Here is a 21645-nt window from a genome sequence, read left to right as displayed (position 1 = left end):
AGTGGAGTTTGGTGATGAATGCTAACATTACATCCTTATTTGATACCATCTCCATCTCATGCTTATTGATTGTCCTCTTTCTAACCCATGAGTCACCCATTTGCGTATTGCAGGATGATTCAAGGAGTCAAAAATCAACTAGAGGCCGATACAATGTGTGAGGAAACAATTTTGGCTTCTTTTTTTGATGCAGTGTGAGAACAATTTTGGCTTCTTGTTTTTGGGTTTGGGATTTCTCTTTTGGGGTTTTGGGTTGAGGAGTGCTCTAGGATGTAAATTGGGATGACAATTTTACTATCATTTTTCTTGTTGATCTGCTACACAAAAAGCTACCTGGAGTCTGTATTGTAAAACAACTTATTCTACTATGTACTATTATGCTTTGTCAGTGTCTTCTTCTGTGGTGATTTCCATACGATTAAGATTTATAAAATTGAACATTTGTCTGTTTTGGTCGTCTTCCCACCTCTATCATTTTATAATGTGGACAATGACCTATATATGTAATGGCTTTTGCACCAGCTGCTCTGGATCTACTTGAGAAATTCCCCTTGGCCAATCAAAACGGAGTAGTGATGTCTTTTAGTTTAGAATACACTTTGGAGGAAATTGACATACTTTGAAATTACGTTTCTTTTTAAACGGAATGATGAAACGGAGTCGTTCCGTTTAAACTGAAACCATTCCGTTTTGTCTATGAGTCTTATGAAACGGAGTAGTTTCGTTTAAACAGAAACCATTCCGTTTGGTATATGAATTTTATGAAACGGATCGGTGAAAAGAAAGTAGAAGTTGCAAACCTTGTTGCTCCAAAGCTTCCTGTCCTCATAAGATTCTAACTTTTCAAGTTCAGTCCTCTTGTGCTGGCATCCCATAGATAGTTGCAACATAAGAAAAGCTTATCAAAAAAAACAAAAAAATCATGTTTAAGCTATCAACTTTGCATGGCATGTAAGTGAATCGGGCAGTTTCTGGATAATAGAACTTCATTTTAAAAATTCACTTGCCCAATCACATTTAAAGAAAACAAATTCAATTATTCAAGAACCGAGTTCTCAACATTGTCAATTTACACTGCCTATGGATCTCAATGAAACTTATGATGCCCCCCATCAATGCTATGGAGCTTTGAATATCATTAAGTATTGGTTGGATTGCAATTTTGCTACTGTCATGCGCCATTAATGCGGTCCAACTGTTAGATTTGAAAATGTAATAGAAATGGGTTGCATTCCATGATTGGTCCAACTCTCGATTAGTTATTATATTTTCAATCTGCAAGAGCCCGAACCTACTAGCTTCACTGATCATGTATGGTGGTAGTTATGAACGCCCATGTTGTATGGTGGCAGTTAAAGCACCAATCTTGTGAATCAAACGTAAATATTAGAACATTATAAATTGACCCCAATTTGAAATACAGTTAAAATATAACTTTTATTTTAACCAAGTTAGTAAAGTCGTCGATGGCCGTACAACCAGGGAATTCAAGAATGCCATGTGTTATTGTTTCAACCGCATTTTGGAGAAAATGGAATTTGTGTTTAAAGTTGGTAATGCATGTGAGACTCAGACGGTCGATCGTCTACCTAGACGGAAGACCGTCTGGATTTAGTAGTCCAGACAGAATTTCCGTCTGCCCTACTGGTGTTTGAAATATAAAATCAGAAAACCAACTGGTTCCTTTTTAAACGGAACCACTCCGTTTCAGAAGACTCATTTACCAAACAGAGTGGTTCCTTTTTAAACGGAACTAACCCGTTTTAACATAGACGAAACGGAATGGTTCCATTTTAAAAGGAACCACTCCGTTTCATAAGACTTACAGACGAAACGGAATGGTTCCTTTTTAAACGGAATCACTCCGTTTCAGAAGACTCATTTACCAAACGGAATGGTTCCTTTTTAAACGGAACCAACCCGTTTTAACATAGACGAAACGGAATGGGTCCCTTTTAAAAGGAACCACTCCGTTTCTTAAGACTCACAGACGAAACGGAATGGTTCCTTTTTAAACGGAATCACTCCGTTTTGAAGACTCATTTACCAAACGGAATGGTTCCTTTTTAAACGGAACCAACCCGTTTTAACATAGACGAAACGGAATGGGTCCCTTTTAAAAGGAACCACTCCGTTTCTTAAGACTCACAGACGAAACGGAATGGTTCCTTTTTAAACGGAATCACTCCGTTTCAGAAGACTCATTTACCAAACGGAATGGTTCCTTTTTAAACGGAACCAACCCGTTTTAACATAGGCGAAACGGAATGGGTCCCTTTTAAAAGGAACCACTCCGTTTCATAAGACCCATTGTTAAAACGGAATGGTTCCTTTTTAAACGGAACCAACCCGTTTTAACATAAACGAAACGGAATGGGTCCTTTTTAAAAGGAACCACTCCGTTTCATAAGACCCAGTGTTAAAACGGAATGGTTCCTTTTTAAACGGAACCAACCCGTTTTAACATAAACGAAACGGAATGGGTCCCTTTTAAAAGGAACCACTCCGTTTCATAAGACCCATCAGTTACCAACGGAATGGTTCCTTTTTAAACGGAACCAACCCGTTTTAACATAAACGAAACGGAATGGGTCCCTTTTAAAAGGAACCACTCCGTTTCATAAGACCCAGTGTTAAAACGGAATGGTTCCTTTTTAAACGGAACCACTCCGTTTAAGAAGACTCATTTACCAAACGGAATGGTTCCTTTTTAAACGGAACCAACCCGTTTTAACATAGACGAAACGGAATGGGTCCCTTTTAAAAGGAACCACTCCGTTTCATAAGACCCAGTGTTAAAACGGAATGGTTCCTTTTTAAACGGAATCACTCCGTTTCGAAGACTCATTTACTGAAACGGAGTGGTTCCTTTTTAAACGGAACCAATCCGTTTTAACATAGATGAAATGGAATGAGTCCGTTTTAAAAGGAACCACCCCGTTTCATAAGACTCACAGACGAAACAGGCTGGTTCCTTTTTAAACAAAACCACTCCATTTCGGAAGACTAATTTACCAAACGAAGTGGTTCCTTTTTAAACGGAACCAATCCGTTTTAAAATAGACGAAACGAAATTATTCCGTTTTTATAAGGAACCACTCCGTTTTATAAGACCCATAGACGAAACGTAATCATGCCTTTTTATACGGAACGACTCCGTTTCGTCATCCTCTATAGATAATACGGAATGGTTTTCGTTTTAAACGGAACTACTCCGTTTCATAAGACCAATAGACGAAACGGAATGGTTTCTATTTAAACTGAACGACTTCGTGTCATCATTCCGTTTAAAAAGGAACGTAATTTCAAAATATGTCCATTTCCTCCAAAGTGTGTTCTAAACAAAAAGACATCACATTCGACGGCTTTACTCACTTTGTTCATTGGAGACAAGTTAAATTTAAACTGTATTTGAAACAAAATATTTAAAATGTTTAATGAATTGATTTAAGCTTTATAGGAAATGCGGATCACATAGAACATAAGAGGCATCTCTCAGTTGGCTAATCCAATTTTCATACTCTACAGATGATCTTCCTCTACATCACATTTCTCATGTACATTTGACCCCAAACATCTAAAATGATAAATTTGTAGGATTTCATAATTTTTTTACAATCCAAAGTGTATGAAAGTGTATGAAGGCAATGTAGGTCCATGGCAAACAACTGCAACCACATAATTTGTTAGATAGGCAGTGGTGAACCATATCACTCATTCGCTCTAATATTGAGATGGCACATTACACGCAAAAATTAAAGCATAAACAACTTATTACAAATGAGTTTTGTTTCTTTCCAACACACCATTTTGAACCCATACACCTCTAGGGCAAGGTACAATCACAAGTACCACATACAACCTGCCATTGTTATTATTCAAAATCTTATTTTTCATGGTAATTAGTTGAAGAAAGAAGTTCTTTTAGATCCACTAGATAAGAATGTAGATTACAAGATAAGCAGGTTTCAAACTAGTTTCACAACCAATAAGATTTGAAACCTACTTTAGTCTTTCTAAGGTGACCAAAGAAATTAAGAATTAATCAGAATCTTCTTCATTATCCTCAAAATCAGAATCACCAGCAGGTTCTTCCTCGCTCTCTGAATCACTGATCACATAGGTGGCTGATCAAGGTAAGTACCAGGCTGCAAAATGAGAAAGAACGGCAACATCATAATTTGGTGGATATACAATTCCTAACTTCCAAATGCTGTTAATTAATATCTTTACTTTTTCAAAGTCGTCAATGTGGATCACTGAGATGATTAAACCTCAAATTGCCTGAGCCAACTCTTCCTTGCTTCAATCTTCTTCTTGCCGAATGCAAGCTCAATGGCTTCTCCATCTTGCTCATCTGCCCATAAAAATTCCTTCTTGTTCTTCTGAAGATCTTTGAAATATTCCTTGCCTTCTTTTGATGTGCTAGTACCCAACCCCTGCCCAGATAACAAAATGTGATTATAATTGAGATGGGACATGAAGTCAAAATGATTATTAAAACAGGCCAATTGCATACCTTCCAGTAAAACATTTGAATTATTCAGCCAAATGCATCCATCTTTTGTACTTCAAAGAGCACATAGACCTTTAGACTTGGTATAAGCTTTGGAACTAAATCCGTCAATCAAGTTGCAAAAGATAAATAAATAGACCTATACATATGCTGTGGAATTCTCTGCAGATTTCACATTCAAAAAATAGATAAATAAATAGACAATACAGTATGAAAACTAACCAACTTTTTCATCCGCCGCTCCAGTAGTGTGATCCAGCTGAACCTGCAACCAAAGAAATTTCAATTCTCAACATTCAATCAAATAACTTGACTTTGATCGGTACATGAGATGTGAACTCACGACATTCCTTCTTCTAGGGTAGAAGGATATTGAGATACAATGTACTCTATAATGTCAGTTGAGCTCTATTAACATCGGTATGCAATATGCACCACACATTTTGTAATCGGATAACCATATAAAGTGGGAGGGAGGCAGGAGACAACACCTATCACTATCATCAGTTTCTTTTTTTTCAATGAAAAAATTGAGAATGAAGATACTCATACCCAGAGTGTTCAGGTCCTTTAGTTCATCAAGCTTGCAAATTGAAGCTATTTCATTATCTGTATAAAAATAATGGATAAGACAACAAAAATAAGAAAATAATAAGCAAAATCAATGTATGCACAAAAATAAACACAACGGAAGGCTCCTTTTCCAGACTAAGTTCTAGAATTCAAATTAAATGGTATAACTTGTCAAAGGATGTATTTCCTTAGTAAGGAACAAGAGGAAAAGCAAAAGGGGGAGGAGATATAGCAAGGCAGGACTAGTTTGAATCAATGAAAAATACCATTTAGGATCAGGGCCCGTAAGCTTATAAGTGACCTGACCTCATCCATTGCTTTCAACTTATTCCTCCCAGCATTTAAGACCTATCTAATTGAAGGAATTAATTAGATCTCATAGCCATGCTTCATGCCAAAATAAGGGATACAGAAATGGCTTTGAATGAAGATCCCTTAGGTTTTCTAATTCATTATCTTTTGTAAAAAGTTACTTTCCTCTCCAGCCAGACATCAAATGAATTCATACTTCCCGTCTGATTCAAAAAGATACTTTTTGCTTTTCTCCAGCTAAGAACCTCATGAAATAGAAAGAGATGCAATGGAAAAAGAAACAAAGATAGTACCCAACCAAAAATAAAGTGATTGAGGCTTGTGTTTGGCAAGAATTCATAGACCAGGAGCTTTTCTTTTCTGTGCAAACTAAAGCCGAGGAGGCGTACAAGATTCTTGTGCTGCAACCTGGCCAATAGCACCACCTCGTTCTTAAATTCTACTTCACCTTGTCCAGAATTCATAGAAAGCCTCTTCACAGCAATTTCTTGTCCGTTCAAAAGCTTACCCTGTATACCATATTCTATTAAAGGATACTGCAAAAGTTTGATGTTGTATGGAGTGATTACCACCCCCACCTTTGAGAATTCAATACGCAATCTTCAATGATGTAAATTAAGGATTTTTTTTAGTTGCATCATAGTTTTGCATCATTACCTTGAAGACAGGACCGAATCCACCTTGTCCAAGCTTTATTCAAATCAGAGAAGTTGGATGTGGCAGCTCTTATTGTAAGAAAGCTGAATTGTAAGGACTGCACCATGCTAATCTGACTAAAATCTTAAAACACACACCCAACCCCAATAAAAGGGGGGAAATCATCACTAAAAGTGCTTTGATGAAAACATGCTGACAACTTTGTTAGTAAGCATAGGTGGTCAAAGCTTTATCTTTTCTTTGAAACAGACTACTTCTCTAGGGAGTGGAATATGTTTCTTCGAAGAGATAAATAAGTCAATTTCTCCAAAAAAAAGTGCTCTGATGAAAACATGTTGACAATTTTGTGCTGAGCATAGGTAGCCAAAAGATAGGGATTTATTTAGTGAAAACAATCCATTACTAACATTTCTTGCATGCCAAATTTTTGGAGACATGGACAGCTGAATAAAATGTAAAAGGTAGAAAAGGATTTGAACTACAGTTACCTACCATTAGTATCACTCCTTGGCTTTCTCCGCTTACGTAAACATATATAGATGACAAAAAGAAGTATAATTCCAGCTATTGTTGCCAGGACAACAGTTACAATAATGATAACTGTTGATGAATTTGTCCCATTCCCTGCAAAACCAAGATGTTTATTTTCATCTATGATCTATGCCATTGAGTATACATTCAGGAATGTTTACTATATATTCCAAATACATCCTTTACTTTTTACCCATTGAATATTTGAAGAGGAGATCATCATGTTTAGAAAATACAATCTAGTAATTGGAACTATAGCAAAGGATATCCATGCATACACCAAGTAAACTATGTTGAAGCTATGAGTAAACACAGCAGAATAGTCTTTCAGAGATAGAGAACTAGGCATGTAGAGCTTGGCACACATTCACACCATCTCAGATGACCATTTCAAAGAGTTCTGTTAATCTCATTGAACACAGAGGGAGCCGAGGATGAGGTAAGACACTGCTGTGAATATCACTTGCTGCCACCAACTACTTCTTGTGCGCTCAAGCTAACTACCAATAGAAAACAAATGTTGGGTGCATCTTTTTTTTTCTTAATTACTTGGCTTCATATATATATATATATATATTATATATATATATATATATATATATATATATATATGAAGCCAAGTTCTCTCTAGTCTATGCATCCTGAGTAAAAATGACTTGGAAATTGAAACACTTATAACAACCATACCTGGTGGTGGTGAACCTGGTTGTGGTGGTGGCGCTGGTGGCCCTAGTGGTGGCGGCACTGGTGGGTTTGTAGGATAAAAAAAATTATAGATCTCAAATCTCAGATTACAGCTTGGCATAAGAACTCTCGCGCCTGCATTTCCATCAACTCCAGTTGTTGTGATAACTCCCTTAGCTTCTTTTAAGCACTTTGAGCAGTCTTCTTGAGTTACATCAGGGGTACACTGCACTAGCCCATTTATAGTGTAGTTGTTATAATCTCGAGCACCGTCTGCATACATGCGGGTGGAATCCGGTGCCCGATTCACAAGGTCATCAACTAATTGTGTCACAGTCTGCCTAAACTGACTTGAATCGGTTGAGTTATCGACATTCCACAGATAATAAGCGGGAGAAAACTGCATGGTTGAGAGGATGGACGACTGGTTTGAGTACCGTAACATGCATAAATCATATCAAATGATACTCGTTGTTTGATTGGGACAATTTAATGTCATGTTTCCATGAGCATCACTAACGCAAGCCTTACATTCTTGGGAGGTAATATTGCCTCTGCACATATAGAGACCAAAGACTACATCGGAATTCTGGCCGAAGGATGTATTGTAAAATCGACTACCGTTGGTAGCACTTACGGATAGTTCAGTGAGTAGAAGATCAAGGTTGGCTCTGTATGTGCTACCATTGATTTGAAGAATGAGTCCAAAGATGTGGAATAAATCATATTGAGGAGAGAGAGAATTAGAAAGCACACCGAAGAGGGGTGAGCTGAACAAAATGACAAGTGGATAACTAAACCATTGGAAAATTCTACAACTACACGAGGGAAACACCTCCTAGAAGATCCCTCCTTCAGCGGAGGATTGAACTGATACAGAACAAGGAAGTTGGTTACTTGGTTCTATGTTTTACATAGAACATAGCCAACCTTGAACCCAACAAGGCTGATATATTCATGATTGGATTTAAGGATGACAACTATATTTGAGGATGACAAGACCATTCACCATATCAGGATTGAGACATCACCCTTCTAAATGTAAACTAGGCGCATAATCTTAATACTTTCCATCGTGGTCAAGTCACCCAACAAAAAGAAAGGATTATAAGAAAATTGGGACACTGTTGGGAGCAGAACCCATCATGTTTGGCAAGTTACTAGTAAAACACCATTTAATTACAAAGGTGTTATCAGCGAAACTTCCATGGTTAATATTGGCCTCCCATGAATCAGATAAACACCACAAATAGTTTTATCTGGGATTATGGAGGCAAGACTAATGCATTTCTCTAAGAAGCATTAGCATCAAGAAGAATACAAAGAATGGGCAACAGTGTCAGCAAAATGATGAAAATCCATGATAATAATAACTCTATTGTGGGGGTGGGACGAAAGGAATAAGTTGCAATAGATCCCCAACAAGAAAAACAAACTAGTATTGGGTCATCAAAGTTAGATCCAACCTTCTAAGATCCGCTCTATGGTTAGCATGCATGGGAGCAAGAGAGATGAAATGTGTAAGGAACCAACCTATTCCAAGCCTTTTTTGGATAATCAAGGTCGTAGGAGAACTACAAACTCTAGGAAGGTAATTACTCACACCCAAAAAAATTCTCTGTACCCAAACAAGCCTAGATGATCACCAGTCTGTGAGATGATTACTGCAGGAAATGACTAGGGGGAAAGTGGACTACAAAGCATCAGGAAGCGCAAAGCCTTACCAATCAACCTGTACTCTTCTCTGCTATAATAAACAATAACAGAAGGGTAGAGAAAATACTAAAGGTAATAAAGTCTGAGGTTAAAACAGGCAGCATCTCATCCTCATATAGGAAATTACCATTTAAAAACACAAAGAATCTTACCAAAATTATATTTAATAAAATTTTAGCCTAATAACTGCTGAATTCTTTATGCCTATGAAAAGAAAATATATGAAGGGCATTTTCTTCTGAGCAAATAAGTGACTAATAACAAGCACAAGGGAGTGAACCATGACATTCTTTGCTTTAAATTTCAATATAGCAAATATAAGGGGAAAACAACTCGGGTTATTATATGAATTTGCATCAGAAACTCGAGATTACATCATCCAAATGTCTTGAAGGAGAATCCGAGTAACTCTTCATCTGCTTGATCTCATAGAACTAATTGAAATAAGCAAATGTATAATACAAGCATTCACAACAATGAAACTAAAACAAAATTCAGTATAGACATTTGCATCAGAAACTCGAGACTACATCATCCAAATGTCTGAAGGGGAATCCGAGTAACTCATCATCTGCTTGATTTCAGAAACAGAGTGAAAATAAATATATATATATATATATATATATGTGTGTGTGTGATCTCCAAAACATAATATCTTTTATGAAAAACAGATTGTGTATTATATACAATGGGAATACATTAATGGGAATACATTAATACAAAGATATCGCAAATGGAGTGAGCAGATAAGAAAGGAAAAGTACACATAGCCAACCTGAAGGTCATGGAAAATCCCAAAATCAAACAGCATAACTATTCTTGGGGGTATGCCAGCACAGATTCAAACCCCTCATTCACCAAGAATCATAACTCAGAAAATGCATCTAGACATCGCACTGCAAGAAAGTACCTCCAAAGATTAAAGATAAATAAAAAGAGAGAATATTTTAAAGATGAACAACAAAATCTAAAATTCATCATAAGATCTTCATGGATCCATTTCAACAAATGATTGAAATGTTAACAAAGATGGGTAGACACAAGTTAGATCTAAAATTTAATGAACAGATAAAACATGGAAAAACTAAAAGAATACCAATCAACCTTATCAATACAATTACAGGGTAGCAAGACCGGGCAGGTACAAAGAAAGGAAATAATAAACAAATGATTAATATGTGAACAGAAAAAGTTCAACCATAGGAGCTCTCATGATGGGTCTGGAATTAGCAGGCAAATCAGAGAAAAGATGAAAGAGAATTTCTGAGGAAAAAAAACAAAGGAAAGAAAAGATCAAGATGTATCCATTTGAAATAAACGTATTTTTTTGTTCGATAAGCATAGCAGGGATGAAATACATATGGGGGAGAATTACCCGAGCAATTAGAAATAGACAGTTATATTCTGAGGACTATATTTGAAGCCATTACAGAAAAGGATTGGGTGGGATGTAGAGTAATCGCTCACCTGGATTTTGTCAATATATTCCTTGCGAAATCGGAGCAAATGGCCGTGATAACGATCAACAAAGAGGAAGTCCCGAATTCCATACGGAGATTATGAGAAGCACAGGCCAGAGAGACTGCGGCAAGACAAGACTGAGTGACGATGGCATCGAGCTCGAAACTAAAGATCTGATAATTCTCGCACCCAGAACAGTCGGAAATCTGAAGTATCAGTACAGGGACCGAAACACCCAGAAGAAGGTAAGCAGACCAAGCTAATAGAAAGCCTGGAAGACTGGTGGAAACCAAAGAAACAGAGGAAGGTTTCCAACCTTCGGAGATTTCGATCAAGATCGGAATCCTTTTCTTCTGCGCCAATGCCACCCGCCAAGCCCAACAGCCTTCTTGACCACACCTTGAAGACCCACTAGCACGGATTTCGTCCGATTGTTTCCAGTTACAATCACTTTAGTGTGACGAGGAAGCACAGAAAGTTCCTCAACAATCGTTTTCTTCAGAGCTTTCTCTGAAATCTGGGCCCTAAACGAAATTAGGGCGTTTTCTTCTTCAAACTGCTGCTTCTTCTTCAACTACTTATTCTTCTTCACCAAGATGCTCAGTTTCGATCGAAATCAGGTGTAACAACAAAAACGCTGGAACGATTTGGATTCTTGTTCAACTTGCTGCTTCTTTTGCTTCTTCTCCAAGATGATATCACGAAATGAGGTTTGGTTGAACAGTTTGGGTTTTGTATTTTTCAAAATATTTTAAAAATTGTATATTTTGATTTCAAATTTTGAAATCGTATATACTGTTTGGATTGTATATAAAACGTATCCCTCTGAAATCGTATATACTGTTTTGGATTGTATATAAAACGTATGCCTCTCAATTGAGTCGAACCGCCAACTTGAACCGTTGGGTTATGTTAGACCGAACCGAATACCAAAACCCATGCTTTAACAGCTTTTAAGATTATTTTAATAAAAAGATAAAGCGCACCGTCCGATTAGATCGGACGGTGCGCTTAACCGTCAAGCGCATTTATTACGCTTGACTATAGCAAAGCAGCCCTAATAGCAGAACAAAACTTGGAAAGATCTGAAGCTATTGAGCCTTGATGTTAGTATGCTTTAACCAAGAGAACATGAACCCAGGTATAGTTCCTGATAGCCTGAGAATCCCCAACACAAGTCCACTGGTATGTATTGATTTCCTCTTTTAGGTTGTCATGATTGCCATCATCAAAGTTGAGAGCGTAGCTTGAAGGATCATACTGAAATGTGAGCCGTTGCTTTCCTCCTTTACCCTTAATGGCCTTCTTGGTTGCTGCTTTAACTCGCCGGAAAAGGCTTCTGCATTGCTTCTTATTATATTCATTCAACCATTCAAGCAGCCCTTCCCAATCTTTTTGTTTACTCGAACCAAGTCTCAGCTTGAACACCATATTGATACTCGCTGCTTGAGCTCACATGGGTCCTTGCGGTGTTTCTCTAAAGAAATAAAAGAAAAATATAGATAACTATTAGAGCTACAGAAGGAAATGTGATCTGCTTGGGCTTTACCCAACCCAGAAGCGATTCAATTCTTTTTAGGAGTCAGAAGAAGGGAAACAAAAGGAAATGAGATCTGCTTGGGCTCTTTAAGGAGCTTTTCACTGCTTTTCGTTCACCGTTTCTAGAGGAGGTGGAGGACACATGGGAAAGCTAAAATTCTCGAATAAATGCAAATCCTTTTTCGGGAATTTCCGAAAATCACACCGTTTAACGCACGCAAGCACGCCTGCCATGTTTTGATGAGAAGGGAGCAGCAGCAGGACATCATCTCATCATCACCTTGACCAGTTCACAGATTTCTTCCTTCGTGGGTCTCTGCAAGTGTAACAGCCAAAGAATTCACCTTTTCCAGAGTCATGTTTGGGTGGAAAACCATTTTGATTTGATGAGTTGAGACTGAAAATGATTTATCTATCACCTAGTGGGTCCAACATATTCGTTTCCTCTGAGCGTGCTTATCACTGAAGAAGGAATTGAAGCGAGTCCCACTTGTTGAACGAAGGAAGTGAGAAGACAGGTTAGGTTTGATCAGTCAAATCAGCTTTGGCTTCTTTAGCTGACAACAACAAGAGAGGCAATGAGAATGGAATTGGAATCCATGGAGTGGTTCGGTTCTTGGTTTTCCGGTGTTCAATTTCACAAATCGATGCTCTACTTCTTCAGCTGTTAACCTACAACTGTTCCTGTTACCAAAAAAAAAAAAAAAACATACAACAGTTCCTCTGTCTTATCTTTGGTTGTTGTATATTTTGTACAAACCGGTTTTCTTTGCTGTTCCTTGCTTTCTTTGCTGTTCCTTGCTTTCTTTGGTGGATACATTAATATTTGGGTAATTTTCATCTGGACCCCTGAGATTTGGTCTATATCATTTTTAGTCCAAAAAAATTAAGACTTTGCATTTGCCTCCCTTGTACTATAGAAAAAGTCAATATAAGGACAAATTAATACTTTTATGACTAATTTACCCTTTTTATTCTTCTTCAGTGTTGTTTGTGATGATAGGTACTGATGTTTTGTTGCCAGTAGTCACCTTTAAGGGCTCTTCAGTGCTTGTAGCCGATTTGAGGTTGGATGTACGAACGGAAACTTCTACAGACTCTGTAACTACTTTGGTTGCTGTCGTCTACACTACTTGTTTCTTTGCGCCTAGGAGCCATTCTCTCTTTCCGAAATCAAACACTCTCTGATGAGGTAAGGAAAACTATTGTAATTTTCTGCTGACAAAGCACACACAATAGAGGGTAGATGATTTCCTGAGAAAAACAAAATCAGAGATGAAAAACAAGACCCCAGAAGTTCCTGTCAGAAAGAACACTGAAGAAGAGCAAAGTACTCCGAGTAAGGAAGATTTTCGCTTCCGTTAGTCACCGCTGGTGCTCGTTAGTTTGCTCAATTCAATCAATGAAGAAGATGGGTGAAGGGGAATCTCTTCATCCATCTGGCTAAAATTCTACTTAAATAGAAAATAAAAAGGGCACATTAGTCATTAAATTATTAATTTGTCCTTATATTGACTTTTTCTATAGTACAGGGGAGGCAGATGCAAAGTCTTAAATTTTTTGGACTAAAAATGACATAGACCAAACCTCAGGGGATCCAGATGAAAATTACCCTTAATATTATTCCACTTTTGACTTTATTCTGGGGACCTTTTATCTGGCTGGGTATCTTGAGTCCGGTGCTCTCCATTGGGGGAGACGGTCCACACTCAGGTACCTTAGCTGAATTGATTGAGAGTTATGATGCCCTCCCCACCTCCCAATGGTCCACGCATACATTTATGTTGGAACCCAGTTGGAAGTTGGGTGGTATATGGCATATGACTTTGGAATGGTGCAAGGCTAATAATTAGGAGGTTTGATCCAGGGTAGTGGACATGAATCTGGGTCCTCTACATTAACGAAAGAGGTTTTGTATTTTCTTTACATTTCTGCGCCATTTATTTGAAATTAAAAACTAACAAAATGGACTAGAGGTGAACCTTCTAAATATATGGTAGAGGGGTGTGAAGAGAATATAGTCTCAATCTCAGCTCAGTGGATAACACTATTCTTAACCCCTTCACCATACATTTAGGGAGATCTATCTTTGAACGTTGATAAGATGGACTCTCACCTGAATATATTGCGAAGGAGGATAATGTTATTCTTTACCATTGAGGGTAGAGGAACTTGCGAACTCCATAACTAAAAGCTTGTTATCTTTTCGCATTTGATCTCTCCTCTTCTTTTCTTTTAAAATTTAACTATTTGGCTAGTACCATGGGGGGGGGGGTGATCTAGTGGTCTCAAGCTCACTCCCATGTGGTATGGTAGCCTATATGTCTTGGGTTTGGATCCCCTTTGCATCTCTATTTCTCACATCGAACAATTGTGTATTCTTTGACCTAGGCATGGGAGTACTACCAGCTTCTGTGGACTATACTGGGCTTCTGATGGGACTACAATTATGCGGGAGTACTTGTACTTGTATCACAAGGCTAATAGTTGCATAGGTCGAACTCAAAAGTCTGAAAATTGCTTAGTGGGGGGCAGAAGGTCGTCACTACTGTATCCCCTCTTTTAATAATAATAATCATAAAATTAAAAAAAAAAAAACCCTCCTATTTCGCAAGTAAAGGGTTGATGAGCACATGGTTCTAAGACATGTACCGATTTTACACCAGTGGGATATGATATTTGGTTGTATGTACAAACAATCAATGATGAGGTCAAAAAAATGGAAACTAACAATAAATTTGTCCAATACAATCGATCCTAATTAACACTAATCTTATACAATATAGGATTTGCATATTGATAATAATTGTTCTGATACTACTTTTAATAACTGTAGTTGACCAATCTGTGAAAGGTCAGATGACATCAATGAGTTTAATATTATGTGATGCTCGTAAGGGCAAATGGAAGCAAAGGATTTCCACTAAATGTACATATATAGCAATGTACAAGTGTTTGTGGTGTTTTCAATAATTTGAATGGATTGAGAAGCGCTATGTTGTATCATGTCCATTCAATGATTGAAAATATGAACATGTATATACATGGATGTACAAGAAAATCTCACCCAAGACACATAATAGATATTTGTGAAGTTCATGCATACAATAAGACTTTGGGGGCATAGATTTGTTTCTGGCATAGTGGTGACAACCTGCTATGTGATATGGAGAAAATATGATCGAACCGGGTTCATACCTGGTTTGATCCTCGACTCCGGTCGAGACAGAAGGAATCGACTCGCTCCAGAGAGAACCGAATCCGTAAGGTGGCTTGCTGAGGAAGAAAACTTATTTAGCTACAAGCATGCCCTAATTCAACTTATGGATTAGGTTAAATAATCTAATGATGGCAGACTCGAATTGACGGCTGCGGCTAATCATTATAGAAGGGATAAACATTGCATAACCTAAAGGTTATCTGAGAAGTCCTCTACTAGTCCAAACTAGTAGAAGTCTATCGCTCAACGGATCTACTTGATAAGATCCAATGACTACCCGAAGAAGGCTCAAGTGCATCCAACGAAGGAGATTCGAAGGTACACTCTATATAAACCTCACTGCCATACGAGGTGAGGGACTCAGATTCAAATACATACTGGTAGACGTAAACTATCAGAGGCTTACGATCTAGATCACCTTTCCCAGTTCTTTATTCCTTAGCTCTGTGCTTCTAGCAGAGTCGTTTGTGATTAAGTTCATCAACTGACTTAGCCTTCGGAGGTGGACTCCCGACCCCCGCGGTCGGGCCACATCTGACGCTTTCGTTTCGCAGGTCATCACGAGGAGATCTAAGGGCTGAGTAGATTTTAGATGCATCATTTGGCGCCGTCTGCGGGAAAGACTTGTAAAGCCATGGTGACTAGATCGGCAGCAGCCGCTGCACAGCGCGATTCCGGTGTTCAGATCCCGGAGTGAATAATCCAGATGTTCCCCAGGGAAGCCAAAACCCTATCGAAGTAGATGGTGGTCAGGGAGGACGTAATCCTCCTGATACATTCCAAGATCAATTGAATCAGGTAAGGATTCAACTCTTGGAGGTGAGCCAAGCACTCCGCATGCTCACCAGACGAGTGGTTTTACCACAAGAACCTGATCAACACGATTCAGGGAGGCGCGCGTTACCACGTGACCAACCACGTGATCAAAGATTGGCTGAAGACCGGAATATCGATCAGAACTTTTATGAAGGCGACCGAGGACCAATACGAGTTGACGATCAACCTAGGCGGGACGATCGGTTCGACAGACCACAGGAAAGTACAACCGATTCAAATACAAGGTTGGACACAGGGGTGAGAACTCACTCACCAACTGTCAGAAGAACCGGTCGTGATGATCGAGCAGTTCGAGACGAGCGGAATGTTCGGGAAGGACGGGCTGTTCGTGATGATTGAATAGCACGTGATGACCGTGTTAATCGAGGTCGTGATCATATCGCTGAAGATCACCTGACCCAGATTGGTCAGGAATTGGCCAACATCAATCAGAAGTTAGGGCAGTTGGCTAAAGGAAGGATGACTGGGGATATTTACTCAGTCATTCGGAAGACCCCCTTTGCCGAGCCAATTGCGGGATATCAGTTTCCCCATAACTTTCGTTTGCCTACCTTTTCTACATTCGATGGCTCCGGAGATCCAACGGCCCACATTGGCTATTATCAGCAGACCATGGCAGTTTCAGGTAATTCTGATGAAATTTTATGCAGGGTTTTTGGTTCATCTTTAACCGGAGCAGCACAAAAGTGGTTTTCGAACCTCCCATCTGGAAGGATCGTAAATTTTGATGAATTGGCGCGCAAATTCATAGGGCGATTCCAGAGTGGGATACAGGTCAAGAAAACGGAAGAAACCTTGTTTACTGTCAGACAAGGAAAAAGCGAATCGATTAGAGAGTTTCTGAAAAGATTCAACAAAGTAATGATGGAGATAGAAAATTTGGATGAACAAGTAGCCAAAACTACTCTATTCACTGGACTCACTAACCGGAAACTCCTGGAGTTATTACTACAGGATATGCCTGCAACTTATGCTGAGTTGGTACAGAGATGCCAGAAGCAGGCCGAAGTTATGGAGATCCTAGATGCGCGCCAAGAAGATAACAAAGTCTCCAATAAGGAACAGAAGGCTCTTGAGTAGAAGTAGAAGCCGAAGAAAAATGTCTGTGATCGGGTTGGAAAAACTCAGGCTTGGTGCCAGAGGTCTCCCGGTAAAAGTGAATATACTCCATTGAATGTTCCTCGGGCTAATATTCTAAATATCATCAAAAGAAAAAATATTTTGAAGTGGCCACCTAAAATTCTTTTGAAACCTGGAGAGCAGCAGGATCGAGAAAAGTATTGCCGATTCCACAAGGACTATGGTCTAATATACAAATGATTGTCGTCATCTGAAAGCAGATATTGAGAGATTAATATCTCAGGGACACTTGTCCAATTTTGTTAGCAGAAGAAGGGAGGAGCCACGTGAGCCACGCGCGGCTGCTTCTAAAAGGGATCGTTCGGTTAGTTCAGAACGATCAAGGGAGGCTCCGAAGTCTATGAAGGGCAAGGAGGTGACGGAAGCTACTCGGTCACCGATCCTTACCATTTTCGAAGGACCAGAGCCCGAGTCACTCCGCAGTTTGAAGACAAAATCTAAATTTGTCGGAACTGGAGAGACACAGAAGCGAAAGAAGCTGAATGGTGAAGATTCTATCACCTTTGGCGAGGAGGATGAAAGAGGCGTTTGTTTACCTTATGATGATGCCATAGTCATCAAGGTAGAGATTGCACGTCGGGAAGTGCATAGAGTTTTGGTTGATACAAGGTCTGCAGTTGACCTAATTTCTTACGAAGTGTATCAAAAAATGAAGGTGGATGAGGACTTGATGGAGCCTTCATCCACACATCTATATGGTTTTGCAGGGTCGTCTGTGGTGGCGGAAGGATCTGTCCAGTTGGACTTATCTATTGGAAGTTTTCCTAAGGAAACAACCGTCCGAATCAATTTTTTGGTGGTTCAGGAACTGCCAGCTTATAATGTTATCCTCGAGCGACCATCTTTATCCAAGATAGGTGCTATTGTTTATACAAAACACTTGAAGATAAAATTCCCGACTGATATGGGAATTGGTCAAGTTTCCTCTGACCAGAGGATCTCTCGGCAATGTTACGTTGCCTATTTAAAAGACAAGGAGGGCCCGAGGAAGGTGACTACCCTACCTATAGAAGTTCGAGACGATCAAGAAGAAGCAAAAATGCAAAGGCCCGAACCAGTGGAGAAGCTGGCGCAAATCCAACTGTGTATCGAGGATAAGAAGAAGATTACTTATATCGGGTCTGAACAGCTGGAGGAATTTAAAGATGAGTTGAAGTTATTCCTTCAACAGAATAAAGATGTATTTGCATGGTCTGCTGAGGACATGCCAGGAATCAATTGGGCCGTCGCAGAGCACAAACTCTGGATAGATCCTAAGGCGAAACCAGTGATACAGAAAAGAAGAAATTTCTCCATTGAAAAATATGAAGCCGTTCGTAGCGAAGTTGAAAAACTCAAGAATTCTGGTTTCATAGAACCAATTGAATGCCCAACTTGGTTGGCCAACGTGGTAATGGTAAAAAAGGCGAATGGGAAGTGGAGGATGTGTACAGACTACATAGATCTTAATAAGGCTTGCCCTAAAGATTGCTATCCGTTGCCTCGGATTGACCTCTTGATAGATGCGACTGCAGGATATGAAACTTTAAGTTTCATGGATGCCTACTCAGGGTATAATCAGATCCTTATGAATAAGGAGGATGAGAAGTATACGGCTTTCATGACTGATCGTGAAAGCTATTATTATAAGGTCATGCCTATTGGCCTGAAGAATGCAGGAACAACATATCAGAGGGCCGTCAACAAGATTTTCAAAGAGCTGATAGGAAAGAATGTTGAAGCTTATGTTGACGACATGCTAGTGAAAAGCTTTACAAAAGCAAATCATATTGCAGATTTGACTGAGGTATTCTCGGTACTGCGAAAATATCAAATGAAGCTAAACCCAGAAAATTGTGCCTTTGGAGTCTCCTCGGGCAAATTTTTGGGCTTCATGGTATCACAGAGGGGAATTGAGGCTAATCCTGCCAAAATACAAGCTCTGGTTGATATGGAGGCTCCCAAAACTGTTCGTGATGTGCAGTGTTTAACAGGGAGAGTTGCTGCTTTGAATCGATTCATCTCCAAGTCTAGAGAAAATTGTTTGCCTTTCTTCAAGGCACTTAAAGACCTGAAGGGCAGTAAGGAAGCAAAATGGACTGAAGAGTGCCAGAAAGCTTTCGAGGAGTTAAAAGAAGCACTTGGACAACCACCGATCTTGTCCAGACCAGAGAAGGGGGAAATATTACAGGTATATCTAGCGGCGTCCCTTTCAGCGGTCAGTGCAGTACTTGTTCCTGAAAAAGATAAAAAACAGTGGCCGATTTACTATGTAAGTCACGTGTTGCTAGATGCGGAGACAAGATATTCACGAGATTGAGAAGCGTGCTCGGCTCTCATGATGGCCGCCGGAAGCTAAGGCCATATTTTCAGGCTCATCCAATTGAGGTATTTACAACTTTTCCTCTTAGTAAAGTTCTTAATAAACCTGATTTGTCTGGAAGGATGGTGTCCTGGTCAGTTGAACTCAGCGAGTTCCAAGTGAGCTTTAAGCCCAGAACTACAATCAAGGCTCAGGCATTAGCCGATTTTGTAGTAGAAACTACTGCACCGGTGGAATCCACCATCGAGGATCCCATTATACCAACCACTTGGGAGGTATATGTGGATGGTTCGAGTAATAAAGATGGAGTAGGAGCTGGAATTCTATTAAAAAGTCCAGCAGGATTTATTATTCGATATGCTTTGAGATTTGCATTTGAAGCAAGTAATAACGAAGCAGAATATGAAGCTCTGATAGCAAGACTTCGGTTGTCAAAAGCATTATCTATTGCAGATGTTACTATTTATAGTGACTCTCAACTTATAGTCAACCAAGTCCAGGGGGAGTATGGTATTAAAGAACCACGCTTGCGAAATATCAAGAGATAGTGCGGGCATTTCAAAACCAATTTCGGAATTTGAAGATATCTCGATTTCGAGGAATGAAAATTCAGTGGCAGATGAGCTATCCCGACTAGCCAATGCCAAAGAAAAGAATCTAGACCCTTCGGTCTATATTGAAGAGATAACTTTTCCAAGTTAGCATGAGAAAGAAATTTCTTATATTGAAGCAGAACGTTGCTGGATGGATCCGATAATCGAGTATCTAAGAGATAACAAATTACCTGAGGATCCAAAAGAGGCAAAGTTGATCAAGATTCGATCAGCTAGATTTGTCATTCAGAATGGGAGACTATACAAAAGATCTTATTCTGGACCCCTTATGAGATGTATAGGCCCCGAAGGAGCAAAATCAGCTTTGGCTGAGGTTCATGAAGGAATTTGTGGAGCTCACATGGGTGGACGAGCCCTGGCTCACAAAATTCTGAGACTTGGGTTATATTGGCCTAAGGTCCAAGAGGCTGCTATGGAATATGTTCGTCGATGTGGTAACTGTCAAATTCATGCTACAGTATTGAAGCGTCCAGCGGAAACCATGACTTCAATTCTAGATCCCATTCCCTTTGCGATGTGGGGAATTGATATCATGGGCAAATTCACCAAGGCATCAGGCGGACGGGAATATCTGATAGTAGCAATTGATTACTTCACAAAATGGGTTGAAGTCAGTGCACTAGCAGCAATTACTGAGAAAAAAGTGGAGAAATTCGTGCTTGAATCAATCATATATCACTTTGGGATTCCAAAGATTATCGTCACTGACCATGGTACTCAGTTCGACTGTCCGCAATTTGAGCAATTTTGCGGAACATATATGATCGAGCATCGTATGTCCTCAGTGGCATACCCCCAGAGCAATGGACAGGTAGAGGTTACTAACCGAACGCTACTGGAAGGAATAAAGAGAAGACTCGAAGCTGACAAAGCTTCTTGGGTCGAAGAACTTCATAATGTATTGTGGGCTTATAGAACTACGGTTCGAACACCCACAGGAGAAACTCCATTCAGGTTGGCATATGGATCCGAAGCATTGGCACCAGTGGAGATAATGGCGGGGACATTAAGGGATCGTGAGTTCGAGGAAAAAGCAAATGAACAAGGACTGCTTGATAGTCTTGATCTGTTGGACAAAGTTCGGGCAAAGGCAATAGCACGAACTCAACATTATCAAAGAAGGATAGCGTCTCATTATAATACTCAAGTGAAGAATCGTCGGTACTTAGCCAGAGATTTGGTGTTGAGAAACACCCTAGCTTCCGACCCCCGTCACCAAAGAAAATTGGACCCTTCCTGGGAAGGACCTTATATGGTTGTAAAACCAGTTGGTTCAGGAGCTTACAGGCTGAAGAACATCAACACCCAGAAAGAGTTGGATCGTTCGTGGAATGCCAGGCATCTCAAAAAGTTTTATCCTTGATGATGATTTCAATTTTGTTCGCGATGTAATCATTTTCAACTCAATCAATGCAATTTTTGGCTTTCAACAAACTATCTTTTGATTGGGGGGCATCATACACTACATTCAAGAACAAGATCCAACTATAAGGCATCGGATGAAAATTCGTGTGGGTCCTTCAATACTTATGGAATTTTTTCG

General features: G+C 39.4%; 1 protein-coding gene and 3 non-coding genes across 15 annotated transcripts; all 4 read right to left on the bottom strand.

Moving 5' to 3' along the window:
* Positions 1–3752: 3752 nt before the first annotated feature.
* Positions 3753–11224, bottom strand: LOC149018116 (putative cysteine-rich receptor-like protein kinase 39). Of its 12 annotated transcripts, none has more exons than XM_089152437.1 (9): positions 10457–11224; positions 9765–9885; positions 7277–9560; positions 6551–6682; positions 5700–5910; positions 5069–5125; positions 4520–4781; positions 4234–4439; positions 3753–4148 (listed from the first exon to the last, which is right to left on the bottom strand). In XM_089152437.1, the coding sequence occupies exons 4-7, from the start codon at positions 6551–6553 to the stop codon at positions 4747–4749; spliced, it is 306 nt and encodes a 101-aa protein (XP_089008563.1). In that variant the 5' UTR covers positions 6554–6682; positions 7277–9560; positions 9765–9885; positions 10457–11224; the 3' UTR covers positions 3753–4148; positions 4234–4439; positions 4520–4746. The 12 variants fall into 12 exon arrangements, 9 of the variants coding, with proteins under 9 accessions (XP_089008563.1, XP_089008561.1, XP_089008556.1 ...); XM_089152435.1 differs by lacking the exon at positions 5700–5910 and having other exon boundaries at positions 4520–4614; positions 4739–4781; positions 10457–11223; XM_089152430.1 differs by lacking the exon at positions 5700–5910 and having other exon boundaries at positions 4520–4614; positions 4739–5125; positions 10457–11223.
* LOC149018119 (small nucleolar RNA snoR83) lies at positions 8417–8539 on the bottom strand. The gene has a single exon (XR_016173314.1). It is a non-coding gene; the product is annotated as a small nucleolar RNA snoR83 (small nucleolar RNA).
* Positions 9342–9411, bottom strand: LOC149018118 (small nucleolar RNA snoR60). Its single transcript, XR_016173272.1, has one exon. It is a non-coding gene; the product is annotated as a small nucleolar RNA snoR60 (small nucleolar RNA).
* Positions 9498–9566, bottom strand: LOC149018117 (small nucleolar RNA snoR60). The gene has a single exon (XR_016173273.1). It is a non-coding gene; the product is annotated as a small nucleolar RNA snoR60 (small nucleolar RNA).
* Positions 11225–21645: the final 10421 nt, after the last annotated feature.

This window comes from Hakea prostrata, chromosome 4, assembly GCF_041222555.1.
Source record: "Hakea prostrata isolate BN-2017 chromosome 4, UWA_Hpros_2, whole genome shotgun sequence".
Classification (NCBI taxonomy): domain Eukaryota; kingdom Viridiplantae; phylum Streptophyta; class Magnoliopsida; order Proteales; family Proteaceae; genus Hakea; species Hakea prostrata.
This window is presented reverse-complemented; position numbering and strand designations above follow the sequence as displayed.